This window comes from Temnothorax nylanderi, unplaced genomic scaffold (assembly GCF_030848795.1).
Source record: "Temnothorax nylanderi isolate EJ_2023f unplaced genomic scaffold, tnyl_v1.0 TNYL_tig0034_pilon, whole genome shotgun sequence".
Classification (NCBI taxonomy): domain Eukaryota; kingdom Metazoa; phylum Arthropoda; class Insecta; order Hymenoptera; family Formicidae; genus Temnothorax; species Temnothorax nylanderi.
In genome coordinates this window covers 306,941-332,974 of record NW_027249096.1, presented here as the reverse complement: position 1 = coordinate 332,974, position 26,034 = coordinate 306,941, and the positions used below count along the sequence as shown (strand labels likewise).

Genomic DNA, 26,034 nt, shown 5'->3' with positions numbered 1-26,034 from the left:
TCGCAAAAACGCGGCATGTAATCTCGTTGCATCTGTCAACTAGGTCGTCTGTGATTGACGGATTTGAATCACCGTCGAAAGTAGCGCCATTATTCCGCGGCACGTATCTCCTCGTTGCCTCCCGTCCTTTGTGCGCCACCGTGCTTTTACTTTCCCAATACATTTGCCCCTTTACACGAATGTATCTCCGCCGCAAAATGCTCTATTCTCTTCCAAGTTATCTCGTTATCGCTTGACGTGACAGTGATTGTACTTTTCTTTTCTGGTTTTTGCTTGTATGTGCTGGATATGTATATTTGTAAAGTTTAAAAAAAAATACATATAACATTTAAGACTTTGCAAAGTGATCAAAGTCACAGGAAGAAAACACAGTGAAAAAAGTGTCGTTATAAGTTTTTTGTCTTCTCGGCTTGTAAAATATTTAATTCGATAATTACTTTCTATAAAAAAATAACACTCAAGTTTAAAAAATAAAAAGCTAAGTGTCCTATATTTGATTAAAATTGCCTTAAAAAAATTAAAACAAAAAAAATAAAGATCTCGATCTTCGCGGAAGCTAAGATTTCCACGCATTTCTCTCACGGAGCCTTCACTGCCCTCGAGTATTACGAAACGCGATAGCGAGTCGATACGTAAATATACATCGGCAAAGTGGCTTCGCAGTAATAATCCAATCGATATGCGTATAGAACGAACAGGCGATCGTAGCGGCAACGTTGGGATATTTGCAAATTCGCACATCGCGCGATGTCTGTGCATCTCATTCGCGGTAACGTATAAATGCACGCTCGGCGATGGTAACGCAAAATCTCAATTTACGGAGATTGGAAAGCCGGTAGAGGAAGAAAGTCGCGGAAAACGCGGGGGCATGGGATAGTCGGGAGATGCGAAAGGCGTCCAAACGAAAAGAAGCTCGGGATTTAAATTGCATTTCGCTGACGTCGCCACGATGGGCCCGGATCGCGCATCATATTTATCTAGCTCGACGACGACGACGACGACGACGATGACGACGTATCTGCTAGACTTAGGCAAATTCCATGTATCGCGAATCCACAGGCCTGGGTGACGCGACCGTGCGCGGAAAACCGGAGGTAGATTGATAATTGAAATGTGGTGATGTAGGAAGAGCGACGTCGTTCTCCTTCGTCTCTTGGCAGAAACGACGGTTTCCAAGTTCGAAGGCGGATCAACGTGCACCGAATAGACGTCGCGACGTCTTCGTGATGTTATTCATTTGCGCCGCTGTCTCCCGACAAGAGCGACAGGACGGATGGCACGACGATTGTGCGGAGGGCGGAAAATAAAAAACGACAATGCGAATGCGCGCCCCGTACATGAGACGCGGCAGTTACGTAATAGCATTACGCAGTGCTGTACATTGAGAAAGCGGATATCGCCGTAACGAACGCATCATAAAGCTGACATAATTAGAACGTCCTCTCTAATAACTGACATAAAAACGTTTTCTCAATTCGCCCGGCTGAAGCCTTTGTGGAAGTTAATGAAAATTAAGTAGTAATGACGCGCGCGTGGCATCATTATCAAATGATATTGACGAGAAATTATAATATTGTTTTCATATTTATAAGACAAACGTCTAAAGATTATACTAATTAATAAATTCTCATAAAAATACATGTGCTTGGTTATTAACTAACAATATGGGTATTTAATTTATTTTTAACTTTCTAACATGTATCTCTAAGAAACATTAAGAATTGGATACTATCCTCTTTTCTGGAATAAAATTCGAATTATGATGCGTCGTGTAAGTGCAGTAAATTTACGAGACTAGTCATCACAAGACGAAACGATGTACATGCGATTAAATAAAGACGCAGATCACGTTAGCAACTTCAAAGAAACGTCATAGTCGACGAGAGATATCTCCACAAAGACTTACGTTGCGAAAGCGACTGTACAGCTGTTAAACGACAATTTCGCTTGCTCCTTTATCAGCGCGTATCTCAGAAAAACTACTTTACTTCTTTCGAATTGCCATTATCCCCGCGTCCCGCTTGATTATTCACTTGGTCGCCCCTTACGTTATTACAATAATAAAGATAGCGCTCGTTAGTATTCTGAAGATAAATATATTTACGAGGTAAATAATGCCGAGAAAAATGAGATCAAAGTGTACACATATTCGAATGACAATCGTCAGGAGAGACGAGCGGAGGAATGCGCGGTATGTTCAAGCCAATTCTCGGTTGTTCCGAGGAATACCGCAAACCCCTACGTCATTCCTAAGTTATGATACCTGTAATACGGCTGGTATTTCATTGTTGCCATCTACAAAACGACCGTTCTGTAGCTAGGTACGCGTGCGGAGCTAGAAATCGCGGGGGCCACAAATATCTCTCCTCGGGCGAAACCTCGAACCTTCAACGACCCCTCGGTCACTCGGCTTTCGTCGGGAATCGTATCATTTATTTTAAAAAAGATGAAAGAAAAGAGGTGGTTTTCTTTGAAATCATGCGAGCAAAAAGGATTTCTCTTTTCGGCGGAAACGCGACTGGGTACTTTTTCCATGCACGGCATTTGACCTATTCGCGATTATTCGCGGAAAACTCCGCGATAGAGAGTAACAACGAACGAAATGAGAAAATTTATATCATAAAGTACCTTGAAAAAATAGACGTACACTGTTAAACTCATAGTGTCAAATTATACTCAATTTGAATAACTTTTAATCATTTCTATAGGTCGCCTGCACTGCTCCTACTCAAAATATGTCGTAGATTTAACTAAAACGATGTTAATTTAACTAAATCAATAGAGTTAAAATAATACTGTTTTGTGTTAAAATAATAAATTTCAACATATATGATAGTTAAAAATAACAAAATGTTATTTTTTAACTCAAGGTTTGTTTAAATTTCACCCTTTAATATTTGAGAGTGTAACTTCGTTTGAAATAAATGGCATTAATAAAAAGAAAGGAACACACACATCTTAAAATTCGATATAACAGACAGCTCCAGAATACTGAGCGCTTTTTGAAAACGTTAAGGTTTCACTAATCATTCAGTCATGTCATTTTAGCATATATTATGAAAATTGCACGATGGATAATAATAATAATCATTAATGGATCATAAAATAATTGAAATACTGAATCGCAGCAATGGAAAAAACGTAAAAGGGATGTAATTATCATTAGAGCGAAATAGATGATATATAGAGCAGAAATATGCAGCGGATCTGTGGGATGCTGTGTCAATGTTTACAAGTAGTAGAAGCCGCCACTAAGCAGCCGCCGTCTTTCCGTTACCAATGCCTCACGACATTTCCCCTGGCTTCGCTCCGTCATTTGCATATACTTACGAGACGTCGTGTTTCTTCAGCCAAGAAAATCGAACTTTCGGTTCTCCTGTCTGTTTTTATTTTCAATGCTATCATGACGTCTTTATTTTTTCAAAGAACCCAAAACAGATTACGAGTTCGCGAATAAAAATTAGCTCAATTGTGGTTTCAAAAGTGTCTTGAATTATTGTACTTTTTAAAATACAATTAATTGAAAGAGAATTATGCCGCGTATGAGATATAATATTGGAATTTATTATATAACCTCGATAATTTACCGATAATGTATTCGAAAATTTGAGATCTTAAAATACAGTAGCAATTCATAACACAAAGAATAATATTAGTAATAATTCTCGTTAACGCCAGCTGACTTCTCTCGTATTTTGGCACGATATTAGCTACACGCATTTTTCTTTTCAGCCATAGTTTTTACCACAACCTGTGCAATATTTTTCCTCGCCCCTTCTGGGTACTTTATCGGCCTTCGAGAAAATATTGTTTCAGCTTATTGCTAATATTCGCGACTCATAGTTCCGCACATTAACTACGGTCAGAGAACAACAGACAATCATATATAATAGTGCGGTTTGGTACATAATGTTAGTTTATAATAAGATCATTTGTCGTATTTGCGAGAATGATTTACAATATGACCCGATAATAAATTCTTTAGTCCACAGAATGTAGCCATAATTTCTACAAAAATACAAATATTTTTAGAATATTGATTTATAATTAATTATAAAGAATTATAATTAATATATTTAGAATGTTTTTAGAATACTTTTTATAATTATTATATAAGTTATGTATATTTAAAGTCTTCTTTATTTCAAGTTGTAATTATAAATTGGAGCAGAATGCGAGCAGTGTAATTATATTGGAAAGTCTGTTTCGTAAAACAACATTTTTAAGACTTACAATCTCAGCAGCGGAAAGAATCTTTTCATTACACTCAATCTACAATAGTTGTCAACCGTGGGAAAACTGTGGTCGTGCGGGTTTAACTGTACTTCGTAAACGCTTCGCCTTTACTCGTAAATCTGTACATTTAACGCTTCGTGGATCTCAATGTAGTACTAACGCTACGTGTTAAGAAGCATTGCGAGGTCAATGCAGACTATAGCTGCACCATTGTTAGAGAAACATGTAACAATGCGAGCGGAATATCAGTGTCCCGAAGCTTTACTCGCTGGAAATCAACTGGAAATCAACAAAGAGAGCGAGATGAACACTTTATTTCAAGTATTTCTTAACTAATCATAAAATTCGAGGTAACGAGCGTTAAGCCGTAATGATGAAACCGTTACGGGGCACGGAATGAAAACGTATGCTTTGTACTTGTTTAAACCCCGAAGCGCATCAGAAAGGAACGGCGATAAATGGGAAGCGCGGAGTCTCGGTGAAGTCGATTAAAGTCAGAAAGTTGGTTAAAGCGTGCCGTGACAGTGTATTCCGTAGAACGAAGCCGGAGATAACATCGGAGATGGTTTGTCCGTTCCTGCAAATGAACTGACTTTACCCTTCTTATTTCAGCCGCTGCTCTTTCTCAGATCCGTTGACTTAATGTTTTTACTTTACCCGCAGAATGAAAATTCGTACTTTTGCGCCAAGTTAATACGACGTACATATTTTAACCCTTGAGTGCGCAAATTTTCGTAGCATTCTGAGTATCTTTTAAATAAATAAGACCCTTCTGGGTCTTTCCATCCAGAAGGCCCTTTACAGATGTGCAAAGCCGCGCTTTTCAGTTCGAACTTCATAAGACAGAGTACACGGAGCATCGAAAAATCGCTTTGCATACATACAAAGCTGCGCATTTAAGGGTTAAAACAGAAACGTAAAACATTATACATTATGAGCGATGGTATTTACATTTAAAAAAGTAAATTTTAGAGAAACAAATTATAATAACACATAAATTAATCTTGGTTGCCATTTAATTATTATTAGATTGAATGCAAAATAATATATATATATATATATATATATATATAAGAAATTATTTATATTAATCGAGGATATCAATTTATCAGTGTTAATTTTCAAACGACTTTAAACGTGGTACGAGCGTTTGGGAATTGATGTAACACTTTCAGTCTTTTTCTTCTCATGAAACTGTACTCTCGACCCTTTGATACAGTAGACCCAAATAGGTGCATGGTTAACCTAATACCACGATAGAAACCTCATGCTAAACGGGTTCAAATTCAATTGGATTGGCCGCTAACCGAAAGCTGACCCTTTGAGAGACTTGAAATTCAAAGAAGTGATTGAGGGCAGGTCTTTTTGTGGCATAAACACTTTACGTGTTCTCGTCAAATGGAACTTCAGCTCTGGTACTTAAGTAGCCCGCGCTCGTACAATCGTTTTTGACGTATTCTCGACCTCAACCGGCTCAACCATAATTATACTTATTACTGTCATTTGTTCTTACTACGTTAAAGTCATTCAAAACGAGAATGTTATAATGTTTAAACATTTAAAAACTTACGTCTAGCTTATAATCATTTTAACTGCACGATGGTAATAAATCGCTTATATCTAATGATATAATGACGCCTAATGACGATGAATTCGTTATAAATTTTATGCATCTTTTTGATGTAAAAATTTGTAATTTGTATTTATCTCAAAAATATAAATAATCCCATTACATTAATTTAATGAGGTTTAAATAAATAAATAAACCCATTACATTAGCGTGTCTATAGGAAAGAAATATTATAAACGGTCAAAAATAATAGTATTAAAAGACAACTAAAATTTCATGGAAATTGAAATAGGAATATTGGAATACAAAATAAAGTGTTATTTTCATGTATTTCTTCCTTAAATCTTCTTAATACATTTGAGAATTTCTAACGTGCACTTGAGAAAAAATCAGAATAAATGAAAGCATAACAATAACAACGCGATGGTCCGCGATAATCCAAAGACAATCTGGAGAATGAAAGGCATAATAATGCAACCATTGATTCATTCGTCATCGTTTATCCTCGAATAATCTGCAATTTAACTACGAAACGACGCCTGGGAGACTGAAAAAGAATGAAACGAAGAAGAGAAAACGGATTAAGACTCGGAACGGCACCAAATGCCGTGCAAATGGAATGAATCCTGAACGAAAAGCTCTATTGATTCTATAACGAATTAATTAGTGTCGGCACAAATGCTTCAAGCTCGGTCTTGCCCTTTAACGTACCTACTGGCTCCGACTGTATTATTCTTAAGTCCATTGTGAATACTTTCATGCCTCTTTCTTCTGACTTCAATGTTGTAATAAAATAAAATACAAAAATACTTTCAAAGCCGAGACTTTCTTTTGTCCATTGAATCTTTGATAAATTTTGCCCTTTTTTTCGTTTGACAAAAGTGAACATTATGACTCAGAAGCCACTTTAACTTTATTGTCTTATTATTTAGAGCCTGAATTTAACCTGCCAACAGTTCGAGAGAGCGAAATCTGCATACGTACTCATGAAAAAGTGTACAGAGGGATGTTTTTCACACTCGGCGAGGTGAAAAACCACAGGCTCTCGCCTCTCTCTCCCTATCTTTTCAACGGTGTGGCTGCCTTTAAAAGTCACGCTAGGCCGGTGGCTTTTAGCGCGGCACAATCGTTGAACGGTACGCACCAAACCGGCGAGTACGTTTTAATGTAGCGTAATGGATGGCCACGGTGAAATTGAACGATCCCGCAGGAAATGCGATTCTGCGAAATTCCCCGCCGGAGGGACCTAATTTTAGCAGTCTCACGAGACTGTTCCGGGCTTAGGAAGAATTAGTACCGTTGAGGAATCGATACCAGGGTGGAAATGATAATAAGATGCCGATGACGCGCGCGTAGCTCACCAGATTTCATGAGAAATCGATCGCGCATTCTATAAATAATTCGCAGAAATATATAGCCAGTGCTGAACGAAAAATAACGTTTCTCGCCAAAATGTTAGTCATTTTAGCTTCTGCACTTTCGTGCAATAACAAAGTTGTTTTATAATTTTTTCAAGATATATATATATATATATATATATATATGGTAGTTCTCTCTGACTAGAGTAAAGGTAGAAATACCGAGAAATTCTGTATAAATATTATGTACACATCGATATATCACGAGTACATGTTATGAAAGAAAATCTGTCTCGACTTGTATCTCTCTCTCCCCCCGAGTCTTTACACGACGTCTTTACTGACGTCGACAACAACTTTTCTTGTATAGAGAGGTCATTAAATTCCCGATGCTGCAACTTAACGACGCTCGCGTGCAGCGAATTATTCACGAGCGCGCCAGGTACTTGGATTTTACAGGTTCGCAAGCCCCCCATATTATGCAGGATTATCCTACCCCGGAGTACCCCCGAGGATCACGCCTCAAACATTCGCGGAAGCAGAGGCTCATGGGAAAACCGCACATAGAGCTGCCTTTATGTTTTCTCCCAAGTGCTATCAGCGAATACCAGTGATAGAACGCGAATTATGGTCGAGTGATTAAATGTGTAGGTGTACACAGACCGCTGATTTCCTTCAGATATATGCAATCTTATACAATAAGATTGCACCTAATATATTTAATATATTTAATATATTGCTCATTAACATTAATAGATTGCTTATAACGTTGTAAACTAAGATTTGATTAATTAAACACTCGAGATAAAAAAAATGTTAGAAAATTATTCTAAAGATTAGAGAAGCTCGATATTTTATTTTAAAAAAATTATGCTTTTAATGATGATAATATAACTCGCGATAAACCAAGATATATATTCGTCTATGTTGCATATGCGATGATTTTAGTAATTCAACCGTGCGTATCCGTATAGTCAGCCGTTAAAATCCTCCTGATAAATTATAAAAGATACAATTTTACGCGTCCATTAATGTTTTTTATAACAATATCGGAAAATGCCTTCAAAAGTACAGTTCTATTTCGCGATTGCAATATAATTATCGTAATCATTAAAATTACACATCCGTGTTATTATTTTAATACAATTCGCGAATGTTTTAAAAACATTACGAAATATTTTTATCCTAGATAGTAAAAAGTTAAAATTTCAAATTTAATTCTTGTCAGAAAAGACCACCTCCATTTTTTCAATAATAAAATAACGTTACACATTTGTATCTCTTTTTCCAGATACAGATTACTTTTATATATTTCTATATTTTTTCCTGAAAGATTATTATATAATTTTCAATCTTCACGCATCAGTTATTTTGCCTAAATGAAATAAATTTAAAAAACGTGATGACATTGCAGTATCTCTGATATTTTATGTTTTTAGCCTCGCAATATTTCAAAATATAACGCCGATACCTAATTTCGAAGACAATGTTTACATTGCAATCACGAATCGCCGCTAAATAATCAACATTGCGAATTGTTTCTCCTTTTTTTTTTATTGCAAAAAAATAAAACGTACGATTTAAATGATTAAATTTTTGGCATTCCGCTCATTCTCCACATAGATATAAATATTTGTATTCCACGTAGCGAATATACAGAAACAATTTCAATATTAAATTTATTATACGGCACTTGCCGCCGAGATGACGCGTTGTTCGAATTAAAATTTTATTTCCGCCCTTACGCCGCGTTTGGTTTATTTGGATCGGCGCTTTTTTTTTCGAGGAAATACACGGGCGTGCTACTGAATTGTTAAAACGGGGTGTTATACATCAGGGAAAAATACGGTGGCCATTTATAAACAAAGCAGGATGGAATACATGAATTACAGAGCGCTACAAGGAAAGAGAAGTAAATAATATGTAAATCTATTCCCAATTTCCGTTTCTCGCGACAAGTGACTCGTGTGCGTCCCAACAAAAATTCGCCGGTCATTAAAAAAAAAAAAAAGAATCTCACGAGTAACGTTGCGCTACTCACCCTGTATATCGCTATTTAATGTCGCCGGTCTAACCGGCGGTCTAAGTATTTTCTTTCGTCGCATCTATCACGATTTAGCGTCCGGCCGATTTCGCCGCGCGTATAGGCGAACAAATCGAGTGTATCAGCTCGAGTTGCTAAGGCCATTTGTCATTTCATTACGGGACAGTCAGGAGAGAGAGTGAGCGAGAGAAAGACGAAAGCGACCGTCTAGCGTCGCGTCGGCGTGGAACTCGTGGAAGACGGACGAGAAGGCACACTCGTTGAACCAGGCTGCGCCTGGTGATTTGTCAGGTCAGGGCGTCCTATGCGTACGTTATCGCGTCGCGCTCACAGCTCGACGCCCGAGTACGATTTACGCTTTCGCGGAATACCCATGCATGCGCCGTGTGAGAGGAAACGATGTATGTACAACACTCACGTCTCACGTCGGCACGGCGCGCGGCGCGGCGCGGGCCGCGGGCGGAATGGCGGCTGCGTTCTGCGTCGTTGACTTCGCGCCGGTCGGGCGATCGCCGGATCTCCGATGCACGTCGAGTCTGCGTCCGGAGCACCAAACATTTCACCTTGAAATTCGAAGGCCACGAACACGCGAGGTAACGCCCGATTATTTTCCGATTACGTTTGTCTCGCTGCGGAAAACACGGAGCAGCTCCAATCACGCGCGACGCACACCCGAGCGTTGTCGCACTGCGTCGTCCTCCCATTAGCGGCTCACTTCACCACGGCTCACGTTCGCGCGCTTTTCATTCCGACCGTTGCACCCGCGGCTCACGTGTTGCTTCAAACGTAATTTTGCCACTTGTGCGAGGAAGCGATCGGTATTACGCAAGTAAATGATGTTAAAAGAAGAAGATTGTGTAATAAAGTTGGAAAATATAAAAAGGAGAAAGATTCGAGATCTTTGTTTCTGTTAACGAGAGAAAGCGATTATAGAATTTTGCGTTATTACTTTACGTTTTCAATTTACTTTAATCCTCATCAAGTATGCAAATACAAATGGAAATATTAGTTTATGAAAAAAATAGTAAATACGTATAGGATGGCGCATGGTCAGTGAAAATATATTTTCCTCGGACGCGTTTCTTCGGACGTAAAATGACGTTACAGAAAATTAATATCCGTATTCGATTAATATCCGTATTCATAAAGGAATGTTCGCGGTGTCTCTGTCTCCAGGCGCCAATGTCTAAGAGAACAGATAAGCAGCGTCCTTTAGCGCGAAGACGAGCTACCTAGCTCGAAGATCAACTTGACTAACCAATGCTCTTGCGATTCAGAGCAATTTATCACGGTCGAGCGACAGCTGAAAGCTTCTACGACATTACTCAGGACTTTCTCTCCGTTCTCTCTCGCTCTTTCCCCCCCCCCCTCTCTCTCTCTCTCTCTCTCTCTCGCTCCCCCTCTTCCTGTCACTTTTTTGTCCGCGCTGGGCGGATTCATCCCGCGCAACTCCGATGTAGTAAGCCGACAAGGTGTATAGCCGCGAGATCATTACTCCGGAATTATCCGAATGCCCATAACTTCTCCTCGCTAAAACTCCGGCTCTCGGGGCCGAAATTCCGACTGGGGGGAATTCCAGCGGCATTTTCGGGATTTCTCCGCTATTCGGCGGTTACCCCGCACACCCGTAGTTATCTCGCTTCGTGGCCTACCTTGCATATCAGTAGGGGATTACGCGGGTACACGACCTGGCGTTCGCGTCGCGTTCGGTTGTACGCGGTCGTCCCGGCTATATCCGGGAGCATAATAATTTGAAGATGAATGAACTGTTGCAAAGCCATTGGAAGTTGATCCCGCCCTGTATAAACATGCTCGCGGGATAATGCTGCCGCCTGCATATTGAAATAGTTGCTGGTAAACTATGTTAATACCTGTGACTTAAACTTATGCGAGTTACTCTCAGTTTTCTATTATAACCGAGAGCAGTATTTAATTGTATTAAATAACACGTATCATGGACAGGAATCTTGCGTTTTGCTTTGTTTGGAATGTCCAAGTGAATTATTCGCGATGGCTTTACAAAAAACCTCTTTAGAGCATTAACTTCTTCTTCACGGGGTGAGCGTGCGGTTTTATTAAGCCATCCTTTATTCGCTGCGAGAGTAAAACCACTACCACTCCACTTAGAGAAGTCCTCCAAGTAGTTTTTGCCTGGACGTAATTGGCAAGCCATTATCTATAACAAAGACATTACTGGATTTTCTGTCTATTCAGACAATTCGATTAATTGAATCGGATCGATTCGAAAATGGATGATGTCAAACAAAAAAATTAATAAAATACACGGGGGATAACAGAAAATAATTTATATTTATAGAACATGCGAAGCAAAAGAAGGATTTGATATAAAAAACTGATGCTAATTAGATTCTGTAAAAGTTAAATTACTATGCTTTAATATGAAAACTATTATATCGTCAAATAACATTTTAAAACTTTATAATATTAGAACCAATTTATAGATTTTATAAGTTTCTTTTAATTATCAAACTTCAATATTAAAAAAAAACCTATTACGTGCAAAAACTTGGCGCTGTTAAAAAGCATACCTTAAATTTATATTAAAGGATATCACATTCTTATAACATGTACGCAAAGTATTTATATAAATTTAAATATAATTTTACCTCTTATTTTGATAAATTAAATATTAAATATCTGGATATCTTGAATACTTAAGAGCAGATATTTATATATCGCAAAGTGGAATTCAGTATTTCTTAAATGTAAAACGTTAAAAATATATTTCTTATATTTTTAAATAAAATTTCAATATTTAGGTACATGTAATTTACTTATATAAATATAATTTTAATATATTTTATATTTATTACATATATAATTTTTAACAGAAAGGAGAAATTGAAAATTAAGGCTAATAAAATTTCTGGCGGTAACGTTAATGTTTTTAATAGAAGCATATTTTCAACAAACAAGAGAATATTAATAAGGGGGCATGCTGTAATTAATGTTCTTTAATCATCTGACTATTACATAACTTTAGCAGACGATTTATGATGATAAAGTAATTATATTCACAATGAAATTCCATTTGAGCCAAATTGTTGATTACATAGTTTGTTCGGATGGACCATCAAGTTATTCTTAACAATGTTAAATAAACTTTAAGCACATATTTTTATATGAAATATAAAAATATCTATACAACATTTTTAAAAGAGTCTTTTATACATCGTATCGCTATTAATAAATAGTATAAAGGTATACTTACTTTTCTATTAAATAAGAAATATCGTACGCATATAAATCTTTCATACGTTACTACACGGAGAGAATTTTTTGTTATATTTTACCCTTAAATTCATTACAAACTTGGGACAACTTGGCAACCAAGGAATTTTTAAAATATACAAAAGACAATTTTACAAACAACGTGGTAAAAATTACCTAGCAGATTGATAAATTTTGAAAAATTATTGAAATTTCCTAGATATATTTTAGTAAAATTAATCAAACATATTTTATATTTGAATGTAATAGATATTAATATTTTTTATAATGGTGGATATTAATCAAAATAGCTCGCATAAAATTCTTGGTGGTACATGTTGTCCCACAACTACCATGATTTCAGGGTAAATTTTAAGAGAAAATTCTCTCCGTGTAGTTGTGTAAGTGCAAATAAGTAATATATGCACAATATTTTTGTTTCAGGCTGAAATCTGGAGCGTCTTTATTGCGATTTTGAGAAAAAGCGTCAGAAACTTACAAGCATGTACGGATGTGAGTCTCATAGAACTTGTTCTGCACCGATTATCTCATGCGGAAACTGTTGTTGCTGGTAAGTAAATATTTCAAACGAGTATCTTTAATAAAACATAGGAATAACTGAATTTTTTCTAGTATAACAAAAATGTGTAACAGAGTTCTGTATTCTAGCAACACAAATGATACTAATCATCAGGGTTGGGAAGTAAGGCATTAGGTACTTATAACGCCATTACCATTACAGTTACTTTTTTTTATAACTGACTAATAACAGCATTACTTTTTTCTTTTTGTAATTGTAACGGTAACGAAAGCTGCATTCCGATATTCACTGTCAGTACTGAAAATCTATATTTTTCAATGTTTTACATCACGTATACTACAGATTTTCAGTACTGACAGTTGCTAACAGTAAATATCAGAATGCAGCCGTAGTTATATTTTTTCAGTAACGGTAACGAATTTAACAGTTACTTTTATCATTACTTTTCATATTTTGAATCTATTAATCATATAATTTTCATATATTTAATCTTCTGTCTTCGACTGATGTTCATGGTCCGTTGTTATATTTAAGCTCGTCTCAAGAATAGTTTTAAGATATATCACAAGCCAATCACAGAGCCATATTAGTATATAAGAACAAATTTTATAAATACCGGTTTTGATGCCGCGCGTTTTTTTATATTAAAAATTTTAAACATAAAATTAAGGGTGCAAAAAAAGTATAAATTTATAAATGCATTTATAAATTTAATTTAAAAAATTTTTTTATTTGTATTTTGAGTATTATAGAACCTTTCTCTTTAAATTTTTTGTGGCTTGCGATTTAAAATATAAAATGTTATTGCTTTTATTAAATTAACAAAAAATATTACAAAAGTAAATTTTTTAGTCCGTGATCTCGTTGTAACATTAAAAAAATAACGGAAAAGGTAACGAATCGTTACTTTTTAAGTAACAGTAATGGTAACGAACTTTTAGTTATACTTTTGAGAATCAGTAACTAGTAACGGTAACTAGTTACTTTAAAAAAATAACTTTCCCATCCCTGCTAATTATGTATCATGATATATATATAAAAACTTGCTACTTTTTTCTTCTAACTAATTATACATTCTTTGATAATACCTTAAATATTTTGTATATTGCGACAGACTTGTTAATCGATATGCTGGGAGTGCTAGCAAGCTACAGCATAACGGTGAAAGAATTGAAACTTTTGTTCGGCGCTATGAAATCCGTTAAAGGAAAGTGGGTAAGAACTTTTAAGGTTTAATTAGATTCTTTCAAGATTGCAAATATATATTGAATTGGATAAACATTATCGCAAGAATATTTATTCAATAGATATATTGAGCGAATACATTAGATACACTGATATTACTAAAGCAGCATTTACGTTTTATAGCCACGGCATTCGGCGAAACTATTAAACGTCCTCCGCCAAATGCCGCAGCGAAATGGGCCCGACGTATTTTTCAGTTTCCCCGGCAGGAAGGGGTCGGTAAGTTCTTTTCTTGTTCGTCTTTATCTTAGAACAGATACTTCTTACTTTACGACATCCCTGAGGACGTCGTTCGATTCTAAACTCGATCAAAGTTCCGATAAAAGAATTTACCCTCGCGTCGTAAGATTCCGCTACCCGCTTACATTTTCGAAATCAATCACGGTAAGAAACTTTCCTCTCGAACGTTATTACCGCATATTCAATCAATACGTACTCATTCTAGAGTGTTTCGATTTAAATTGAGGCAATACAAACATTTATTTTTGTATATTTAATACTTATCTAATATAGTTTATATAAAAGACAAGAAAAGAGTTTCGTATTAGATAAGAAGAATTTATAGCGTTTAATAAGAAGCAATAAAGTTCAAGATTTTCATCATCTAAAGTATTACTTTCTCCTTCTAATTATATCAAAAATGACACTTTACATAGTCTAGATCAGTTAATCTTGACGAAGTTTGCAAACTAAAGTTATAAGCTGTTCTACTTATTATAAGACGCACCGTGCTAATTAATATCGAGCAACAATGTATAATGACAATTTTTTTTCTGTTTTCTCGTATCCTCATTTTATATTCAAATCAATTGTATCCTGGAAAAAATATACGCATATAGAGTCGTAGCTGAGTATATATCAATAACGAGCACCGTTATAATTTTGCTTTTTAACTTTAAATGTAGTAACATTACGACACTCCGAAATAGCATAACTATTAATTAAATTATTGATGCAGTTTAGAGTTTGTTGGAGTTTTTCGAAAAGCTTGTTAGAGAGTAAAAGCTCATTACATGAAACGTGACAAATATTGTACATTCCGTGAATGGAGATAGGATAAAATAATATTTGCAATATATACGTTTAGAGAAACTAAAATCAAAGTTGAAATCAAGCAGCATGCGTACAACTTCCATTGTACATTACGAATATTGACGTAATATCTATTTTATTTATTGAATATTAAGGAAACTTGAGAACGGAATATCATAATCAATTAAAAACAATTAAATCACCAATATTAAATTTAATATTGCGTTGTTCCGTTCAAATTACGTGTAATATCTTGATAAGAATCTTTACATCTTTTTTTGTCTCCTAGGCGATTGTTTTGCCGCCGCTTGCAAAGTGGCCGCACGAGAATGGATTTACCTTTACCACATGGTTCCGCCTAGATCCCATCAACTCTGTTAATATCGAACGAGAAAAACCGTACCTCTACTGGTAAGTGCTCTCACATCAAGCACCCTTACAAAAGTACTCTCTCCAGGTGGAGCGGCGGCCCTAAAGAATCACCTATGTTTCTCAGCTACGAAGAAAGCACTCAGACATTTCAATTAAACTCATTAAATGTGATTCTGTTGGCATACATTTGCAACGAGAATAATGTTCAAATTTTTAATTGTCTCGCTCTAATTTTATTCACAAAATAATTATATTTATATATATGTAATTTCCACTATATCTTTCGAACTGCGTTTTCTTATGTCAAAATAAAAGTACAGGGCATTACAAGAGGCGAATACGAGTAAAACAGTTCAACGATAGAAAGTAACATTGCTCTCTTTCCGTCATTTCAGCTTTAAAACAAGCAAGGGAGTAGGATACTCTGCGCATTTCGTAGGCAACTGCTTAGTCCTGACTTCTATGAAAATAAAGGGCAAGGGCTTCCAACATTGTGTCAAATACGAATTTCAGCCACGAAAGGTATGGCCATTAATATACTTTTAAATTGACATGTACCCGCATATGGAAAATTTTTTGTGTACTCTACGTGGAAAATATCTTTATTTTACAGTGGTATATGATCGCGGTAGTGTATATATACAATAGATGGACAAAAAGTGAAATTAAATGTCTGGTCAATGGCCAGTTGGCGTCGAGTACAGAAATGACATGGCACGTTTCGACGAATGACGTGAGTGTCCGCAAATATTTTTTTATATCAATAATCTTCTCTCGCCGATAAAACGATTTGAAGAAAAAAAAATGGAAACGTCGTTTTACAGCCTTTTGACAAATGTTACATTGGAGCAACCCCCGAACTGGACGAAGAGCGCGTGTTTTGCGGACAAATGAGTGCAATATATTTATTCAGCGAAGCACTGACAACGCATCAGATATGCGCGATGCATAGACTGGGGCCGGGATATAAGGTACGCTGTAATCTCTCTCTCTATCTCTCTCTCTCTCTCACTCTCGCCGTTGCTATGTGCTATAGGTATATATATGTGAATAAATCTTTAGTTAAACGCGAACATTTTTCGACCTTTTATTCGTGAACGAATATTTATCATCGCTTTTTCGATCCCGTGCGCAGAGCCAGTTTCGTTTCGACAACGAGTGCTACCTGAATCTGCCCGACAATCATAAAAGGGTGAGTGAGCAGGATCTCTCTACGAGCATGGTGGACCAAAGTATGCAAATTGTAAGCATTTTGATTTTATTTTCCCGTTAATATATGATTTGTACTTTGTTAATTATTCTGTTACTGCGTTCGAGTTCATCTGAGGTAATTACCCAATTATGACCACCGATTTTTCTTGGCGGCCACTGCGGCTGATAAGTTTATCGATTCGTTTGATATTATTTGTTTTGGAAAAGTCGATTTATTGTGACTGTGAGGCCCAGTTCCACAAACGTCGGTTAACTTTTAATCTTAGGTTAGCTCACTCTTCGCCTCTTTCGTGCATCCATTTCTGTCAATGCAGGTTAACTTTAATCTCGGTTTAATTTATCTTTCATCTTTTTCTAATTTTAAGAATTAGAAAAAGATAGAAAGTAAGCTAAACCGAGATTAAAGTTAACCTACATTGGTAGAAATGGACATGAGAGAGACATTAGAAAAAGACAAAGAGTGAGTTAACCTAAGATTAAAAGTTATAACCGACGTTTGTGGAACTGGGCGTGAATCTTACATTATATATCTGTTATATTAATAATGTATGTATATTTTTGTGCGTATCTTATTTTTTTATTATTTTCCTTTTCTTTACTTACTGGATGCTCTTTCTTAATTAACGAGTGTCACAGAATGAACTTAGTAATGTGCAAAGTACTTTTGTTGTAAGCATCGCTTTACATATATTATATATCGTATTTTTTTCTACGATTTAATTTGAGATGCTAATGGGTATCCTAATTGGTAGTAAGTAGCAGTATAAATATTGAGTAGCGTTGAATTATTGATTATTGCTTTCAAGTATGTGTTTTCGGTGTATTTATTTACATTATGTAGTTAGTATCCAAGAGATTTACATCCTGGTAAGATTGAATAATGTAGTGCATTTACCTTGATGCCATAGTAATGTATTGTAAATTATTCGCAATATAAATATTGAAAGTTTTCCGCGCGGGAGATCAATAATTTTATTAATTTATTATTTTATATATAATATTTCAGGTACTTTATGATGGAAAATTGTCGAATGCAATTGTGTTCATGTACAATCCAGTAGCGACAGATTCGCAGCTTTGTCTACAGAGCGCACCGAAAGGCAACATCTCTTATTTTGTACATACTCCGCATGCCCTCATGCTACAGGTATAGTTGATTGTCGCTGTTAAACAGAGATAGATTCAACACTATAGATTTACCACAGAGATAGATACATAGAATTACATACGCTTTTTATTTATTTGTAAACAATATGTGTAGAATAAATTTTAGATATAACGCATATAAATAAAAATATAAAATAGATAAGAAATTTTTATTTCGGCTTTCAGGATGTCAAGGCAGTCATAACACACTCCATTCACAGCACGTTGAACTCGATAGGTGGTATCCAAGTACTGTTCCCATTATTCTCACAGCTGGATATGCCTTATGACTGCATAGCGCCGAACGACATTAAGCGCGATCCCACATTATGGTAAAGCTTATTGATAGTTACCGCTTTGCAAAGCCATACATTTAAATAGAAGGCATTAACGAGAAACATCGACGTCATTTTTTTTCAGTTCAAAACTGCTCGGGTTTATTTGCGACTTGGTAGAGACTTCTCAAACCGTTCAACAACACATGGTACAAAACAGAGGATTTCTGGTAATAAGTTTTATGCTACAGAAAGCAAGTCGAGATCATCTTACGACGGAAGTGCTTGCATCCTTCTTGGAGCTCACGAAGCATTTAGTGACTTGTCTTAGCGCAAATAGCGATTTATTACTGAAGCAGGTACTGATTTATCAACAAATTATTATTTGCTAATATTCTATTAGACGTATTAATATGATAAATATATCGATAAATATATTTATATTAATATATATGCAGTTAAGATAATTGCATCTTGATTGTCCTTGTTCGGCTTAATTTGACTAAAAGAATCGTTAAATCTTTTTAATTATAACTTTAATACGTTGTAATTTATGCAATTTGCGATTATCTTAGCTGATAATAATAGACGATAATAGACGCTTACATATTAGATTTAGAAAAGTTAGTGTAAAATAAAAATCCCTGCAATATGAAAATTAGGTAAAATAATTTCCATAAAAGATTAAATGAAATAGAAAATCATTGATAGAAAAAATAAAGATATTAATTATTGTAGATAAAACAAAATTTAGTCACATAATAACATTTATTTTATTTAAATACTAAAGAAAGAGGATTACGTGCTTAACATCATTAGTTGTTGATTAAGTTCTGGAGAATCAAAAACTCTTCATCCATGCATATCTAGCTATAATTTCTCATTTATGGGTGATTTTATTTGCCTGTACATGCATGGATTATGTTCATTTTGGCTCAATTTCACTAAAATGTCAATATCAATGCATCCCATTCCTTCAATTTGCGTTATCATCTCTGCTATGTAATATAATAGCTTCCACGCTTTCATCGCAATTGCTCCCACCGAAATGTTTGCCAATATCATATACGTGTGTATTTATGTATGTGTTTAATATGCATTTTCGTACCATTGAGATTTTGTTAAAGGCTTTTCAACAAGCCCGTCGTGAGCATGTCTAATCTTCTTCGATCGTTGTGTTATTCAAACTTCGGATTGCATGCAATCTACCGACTTTTGAGCTTCCTGATTTGAGAGAAGTGGCTACGCAAAGTATTTTGTTCGTAATGTTGCTTTTACATCAAAATTCATAATCCTTTTTTTGCGACGCTAAGAATCTTCGTCTATCTCTGCTATATCATGAAAATTTATGTTTTTCTATCTTGAAATATGCACTGTCATCAAAATCTCATTACATTATTATTTTCGATTATGCACAGATTTTCCAGCGGCAAAATTAATTCTGTTACTTAAATACTAATCGTACATTTAATATATGTTTGATTTGTTTGCAGTTTAATATAAATAATATAATATGATATTAATACAGTATTAATACAGAATCGATGTATTTCTTGGGTAAACGTGTCTTTTATAATATAAAATAATTATATTATTAATTGTGCCAAATCAATGGAATTTTCCGATTTTCAGAATACATATGCATTGTACGTTCTAAAAATTTATGTTTTTAATATTATTCCTCGAGTTTTTTCCAATCAATATAAATGCACGAACATCCATTTGCACTGGTCATGTTTTATATTATCTAAACTGTTACACAATTATTGTTGTTGTTTATGACAGCAATACTATCTGCACTTTATCTACCATTGCTTCAATCGTAAGTTTAATAATTTGTGTTTGATATTTGTATATTATTTTTGTCTCCACATATAGACAGTTATTTTTTTCATTATATTTAAAATATATATTCAATAATATCTTTAACTATTGTGTCTATTATTTGACATCGTATCCACATACGTCAATTGTCGAAACTGAAAATAAAGTAAATCGGAATAAAATAAAAAAGGAATTTAATATATTTACACGACAAACAAACTTTAGATAATTAAACCGTGCAAATTATATATATATATATATATATATATATTAATACAAATTAAGATAATAGTATATGGCTCAGATAAATATAAAAGTCGGCTAGATTGGTGTGTCCGAAGAACAGGCAGATCCATGGTGATGTAGTTGTTTTATTTTTCATTCCTAACATGGCAGCTACTGGATCACGTCCTTTTTAATCCCGCTCTGTGGATATACACGCCAGCGCCAGTTCAAACACGGCTTTATTCATACTTGGCCACAGAATTTCTTAGCGACACGCAAATCTATTCCAATGTGAGACGCGTATCGACAGTTCTGCAAACCGTACACACACTGAAATACTATTACTGGGTAGCTAATCCTCGCGGCAAAAGCGGAATAACACCAAAAGGACTCGGTACGTTATTTAGTCATTTAATATTGACAATGCAACTTTATCCCGAACGTATAAAATGTAATGCCTTATACGTAAATTTATTTCTTATAGATGGACCGCGACCGCAACAGAAAGACATTCTTGCAATTCGTTCTTACATCTTATTATTTTTAAAACAATTGATAATGATCGGCAACGGTGTAAAAGACGACGAATTACAAAGCATACTTAATTATCTAACAACGATGCACGAGGTAATTTAAAATAACGATGATAATGAAAAATGATAATACGTCATCAAGTACATTCTTCAAATTCTGCGACCATTTTTAGGATGAAAATTTGCACGATGTTTTGCAAATGCTGATATCTTTGATGTCGGAACATCCGTCATCGATGGTACCCGCATTTGATGCGAAACAAGGAGTACGAACGATTTTCAAGATTCTGGCAGCTGAAAGCCAACTGATACGTCTGCAAGCGTTAAAACTGCTAGGATTCTTCCTTAGCCGCAGCACACATAAGTAAGTAGTTCGTCATATAGATAATTCATGCGATTAAAATATCTTTAAAGAAGATATTAATATTACTTAATGCACGCAGACGAAAATACGACGTCATGAGCCCGCATAATCTGTATACGTTATTGGCTGAAAGGCTCTTATTGAACGAAGAAACACTCTCATTACCGACATACAATGTTTTATACGAGGTACTGATCTTTTACTTATAAAATAATTTTTGCTTATTAAATTTCTACTTCAAATTTTTTAATTTCAGATTATGACCGAGCATATCAGTCAACAAATATTGTATGCCAGACATCCTGAACCTGAATCTCACTACCGTTTAGAAAATCCGAGTAAGCTGAGAATTTATGGCGATGAATTTATATACAATGATGAAACCCCCTGAATATTTTTTCCATGTATTAATCTGTTCATATCCCTTTCAGTGATCCTGAAGGTAGTCGCAACATTAATTCGACAATCAAAACAAACGGAGCAGCTGTTGGAAGTGAAGAAACTATTCCTCTCAGACATGACGCTGCTCTGCAATAATAATCGGGAAAATCGACGAACGGTCCTGCAAATGTCTGTATGGCAGGAATGGCTTATCGCCATGGCTTACATCCATCCGAAGAACACCGAGGAACAGAAGATATCCGACATGGTGTATTCCTTATTTCGCATGCTTCTTCATCACGCTATCAAGCACGAATACGGTGGCTGGCGTGTATGGGTTGACACGCTGGCTATCGTGCACTCTAAGGTGAGTTCGTGAAATATCGTTGTTTCGAAACGATTTTAATGCTCTTACTGATGTACGCAGGTATCCTACGAGGAATTCAAACTTCAGTTTGCCCAAATGTACGAGCATTACGAACGACAGAGATCCGACAACATTACGGATCCTGAGCTAAGACAGCAGAGGCCGATCAGCACGATTTCCGGGTGGGATCAGCAGCATTCCGTAACCAACGGATACAATAGACCAGCAGCGTGGGGAAACCAGCAAAATCACGAGATACAGCATATGGAAAGAAATTACAAGGTTGTTTAAAATATAGTATAATTTTATTCTAATAAATTCTTATTTTGCGTTTTTAGCCATTTTTTTTATTTACGGATGAATGCGTTATCTCAATATTTTTTGTCAATTTAATTTATTTATGATTGTATTGTAAAAAGTTTAACAATATATTCTTTGCTCTCAACAATATTTTGTATTATGATGCAGGAGTTTGATTCATCCGAGGCAAATGATCGATTGGAAGAATCCTGTAGCTGCGATCTTAATTCAATAGACAATACCGAAAGCGACGGTAGTCCGGCCATCGTGAAATCGCGCAGTGAGACCTTGGACACTCTGCAATCATGCGAGGTGGTGTCGTTGGACTCCAGATTGAGCGAAAAACCGGAAACACCGACTACCGCGCGCGAGACTCACACGGAAACACCGACGATTCTCGAAGAAGCAAACAGCGAAGCCGTCTCGTTGCCGACCACGCAAGAGACCAGCGAAGTAATATCAATTGAGAGCTCTAGCGACTTCTATAGCGAGGTGCACAAAATCGAGAGTTCTAGCCCCGATTCAATGATAGTTCAAGACACGTTGAAAAAGGAGGAAGATACAGTTCTTGAGAAACAATCAGTTGCTGTTACCGAATCAGTTACTGAATCAGTTACTGAATCAGTTACTGAATCAGTTACTGAATCAGTTACTGAATCAGCTTCTTCAACAGAACCGACCAAGGAAAGCACAGAAGCGACAGTTGTTGAATCAAAAGGCTCGAAGGAAACTGTGACAGATACAAATATTCCCGACACAGTTTCCACAACAGTAGACAAAGTTGAAGATCCACCGGTTGCGGATGAGGAAGTGAAGGATAAGTCTACCGAGGAGAATAACGTTACGACCGACGACAGTAACACACCGACCAACACTGAAGATTCCGACAAGACTGCAACAGCAATCGAAAACGCGGCCGACCCTGTCGTTTCAAAGGGTGATGCCGATGCCGACACTGAAGAAGATACCGTGCCAATTGTCCCTTCTGACGAAACGCGGGAACCGCTAACGGTTAAAGTTATTGAGAAGCTCCAGTTGGAGAGCGATCGCGAGGTAATCGATAGCGACACGTCAGAGGCGTACTTGACGCCAACTGAGAATCAAGAAATATCGAGTGAGATAAAAAGCAGAACGTCCGAAGGTGAGAAAATCGATGACGACACCGTCGAGAAGAAGGAAGACATTTCCGAAGACAGGGACATTACCGCTGAGACTGGTGAGAACGACGCAGGGGAAACTGTAAAAAATCCTAATTGCTCAACTAGCATAGTAGAAAGCGGTGAGGCTTGCACGGAGAAGGCGGTAGATCTAGGAAGCGAGAAGGTGGAGCCCGTAATAGTGAATAGTGCGTTAAGTAGTGACGAACGCGCCGTGGATTCTTTAACGAAGGACAAAAGTGCTGTTATTAATGATAACGAAGACGCGGAGGTAAACGAGAAACACTCAAGGGAGCCGTCCACTATTTCTACTAGCGTAAGTGATAATAAGTCAGACGTTCCGACGACGACTGGCGAGGTAGAAGTAACAGATAGTGTTTGTAGTAATAGCGATGTTCAAAGTTCTGTAGATAATGTGACGCAAGTGCCAAATCCTAAGCAGCAAATCCCAACAATATCTACGGTCTGTGATGCAACTAAAAGTTTATCCGACGGTGTGCCTCAAATCGTTAGTTCTAATGTGGTTGCCAGGGACAATGCGTTATTGAATGACTTAACTCCAGATCACGTAGACACCCACCGCAGATCCAGCCTGCCGATCGTCTCCTCGGAAATGGTCGCGGACGATAACGGTCACGAGCCACCCTCCTTGCCTGTGCCCTTACGAAAGACATCGTCACCCCAGAAACGACCAAGGAGTGCCTCTACGTCCACGCAGGTGGATCCTAATCATTTCGGTGAGTTGAAAAAAAAAATAGAAACTAATTGTTTCATTAATAAAACTGCATCTATATTTTTATGTCTTCTTTTTATCGCAGAAGCCAAAAGATCGAAGCAAGGAAATCCCTCCACGCGGCCAATGTTCAGTCCAGGCCCGACACGACCTCCATTCAGAATACCCGAATTTAAATGGTCATACATACATCAACGACTGCTGTCGGACGTGCTATTCTCTTTGGAAACAGACATTCAAGTGTGGAGAAGGTAGGATATCCAGTGTTGCGCACATATTAACGATATATCAACTTTGTCGGAATATTCTATTATAATTTCTATGTTATAGTCATTCAACGAAGTCTGTATTGGATTTCGTAAACAGCAGCGAAAACGCCATTTTCGTGGTGAACACTGTCCATCTAATTTCGCAGTTAGCCGACAATCTCATAATAGCTTGCGGCGGTTTGTTGCCCTTATTAGCGTCGGCCACTTCGCCAAATGTACGTAAACCGTTCTGATGTATGCCATTAAAAGAAAATATTTTTGCGACCCCTAATTTCTAATCAATGTCTGAATGCCTTCTAGAACGAACTGGATGTAATCGAGCCAACTCAGGGGATGCCAATCGAAGTGGCAGTTTCTTTTTTGCAAAGACTGGTCAACATGGCTGACGTACTTATATTCGCTAGCTCGTTAAACTTCGGAGAACTGGAGGCTGAGAAAAATATGTCGAGCGGTGGCATATTACGACAATGTTTACGATTGGTTTGTATTACTGCATAAGGTATTTTATGGGTACAGAATGAGATGATAAACCTCGTTAGAATAGTTAGACATAGTTATACTTTTATTATTATACAGAGTTTATATATGGTTAAACAGTTTTAACAAGTCATTTGTCGATTTAGGAAAATATATTGAATATTAGTGCACAGTGTGTGTTTAATTTATGCACTTGACGGAATATAGTATTTATAATATGTCAAGTTCAGTCTAGAAAGAAACTTGTAAAAATTATTATCAACATCAAGAATTTTTTGTTTTAGTTTCGCTTTCCGCAATGTCGTGTTACATGTGCAATTGATTTTTAAAGAGAAATACGGTTCTTATATAGAAATATTTAAATTATAGTTTAGTGTGTTACATTTTTTATTTATGTTTATTTTAGTGAGAATATATACATAATACATATACATGATACTTATGGCATGCATATGTCAGATTATACAGTATAGATTAACATGCACTTCGAAAATACAAAATATAGCATGTAAAATTTGCTCAATCTCATCTATGCGAATAAAAAAACTAAAATTTTCTTTTAATGTAAATTATAATAATAAAATTCTTGACAAATGATTATAATTTTATAAAATTATTAAAATTAATAACATCATATAATAATTATTTATAAATTTAAATAAAATTGAATTTTTTATCTATCACGACTCGATATGAAAAATTGACGAGTAAGTTTACCATATCGAATGTAACATTTATAATCGTAGTTCCCAAAAAGTAAGGTACAATTAATTCAAATGTTCTTAGCATTGACATATACCCCAGTTAGAAATTTAATTTAATATGTACATTCACACAACATTTTTTGTTGTATTTACCTAATAAACTGCTTCTATAGGTCTGTACATGTGCCGTTAGAAACTGCTTAGAGTGTAAAGAACGTGGCAGATCGTACAGCATGTTAGGTCGGCAGATTGGTTCTAGTAATAAATCACAGCACATACAATCACTTATACGCGGGGCTCAGACATCGCCTAAGGTACGTTCTATCCGATCAAACTCAATTTAATAATTGTAACATTAATAGGCGCAACACATTATACTTTTTCCCTTCAATTTCCATTTGCTAAAGAAGAAGCATTTTGTTTGTAGCTACTAATATT

At 36.0% G+C, this 26,034-nt stretch overlaps 1 protein-coding gene across 12 annotated transcripts in view; it reads left to right on the top strand.

The window, feature by feature from the left end:
• Positions 1-26,034, top strand: part of Rg (A kinase anchor protein rugose) — a 303,530-nt gene that overhangs the window by 201,509 nt on the left and 75,987 nt on the right. For 8 of the 12 annotated variants that reach the window (XM_071703153.1, XM_071703160.1, XM_071703159.1 and 5 more), the window contains exons 3-25: positions 12,884-13,010; positions 14,095-14,195; positions 14,349-14,444; positions 15,547-15,668; positions 16,025-16,151; positions 16,243-16,362; positions 16,454-16,600; positions 16,765-16,872; positions 17,848-17,988; positions 18,174-18,319; positions 18,408-18,621; positions 20,453-20,705; positions 20,796-20,938; positions 21,018-21,208; positions 21,288-21,396; positions 21,465-21,546; positions 21,640-21,956; positions 22,017-22,238; positions 22,425-24,150; positions 24,232-24,397; positions 24,477-24,630; positions 24,716-24,895; positions 25,770-25,910. In XM_071703153.1, coding sequence (XP_071559254.1) covers positions 12,884-13,010; positions 14,095-14,195; positions 14,349-14,444; positions 15,547-15,668; positions 16,025-16,151; positions 16,243-16,362; positions 16,454-16,600; positions 16,765-16,872; positions 17,848-17,988; positions 18,174-18,319; positions 18,408-18,621; positions 20,453-20,705; positions 20,796-20,938; positions 21,018-21,208; positions 21,288-21,396; positions 21,465-21,546; positions 21,640-21,956; positions 22,017-22,238; positions 22,425-24,150; positions 24,232-24,397; positions 24,477-24,630; positions 24,716-24,895; positions 25,770-25,910 — 5,133 coding nt within the window. The remainder of the gene's footprint in view (positions 1-12,883; positions 13,011-14,094; positions 14,196-14,348; positions 14,445-15,546; positions 15,669-16,024; positions 16,152-16,242; positions 16,363-16,453; positions 16,601-16,764; positions 16,873-17,847; positions 17,989-18,173; positions 18,320-18,407; positions 18,622-20,452; positions 20,706-20,795; positions 20,939-21,017; positions 21,209-21,287; positions 21,397-21,464; positions 21,547-21,639; positions 21,957-22,016; positions 22,239-22,424; positions 24,151-24,231; positions 24,398-24,476; positions 24,631-24,715; positions 24,896-25,769; positions 25,911-26,034) is intronic. The other 4 variants (XM_071703158.1, XM_071703154.1, XM_071703156.1 and 1 more) reach the window with 3 other exon arrangements.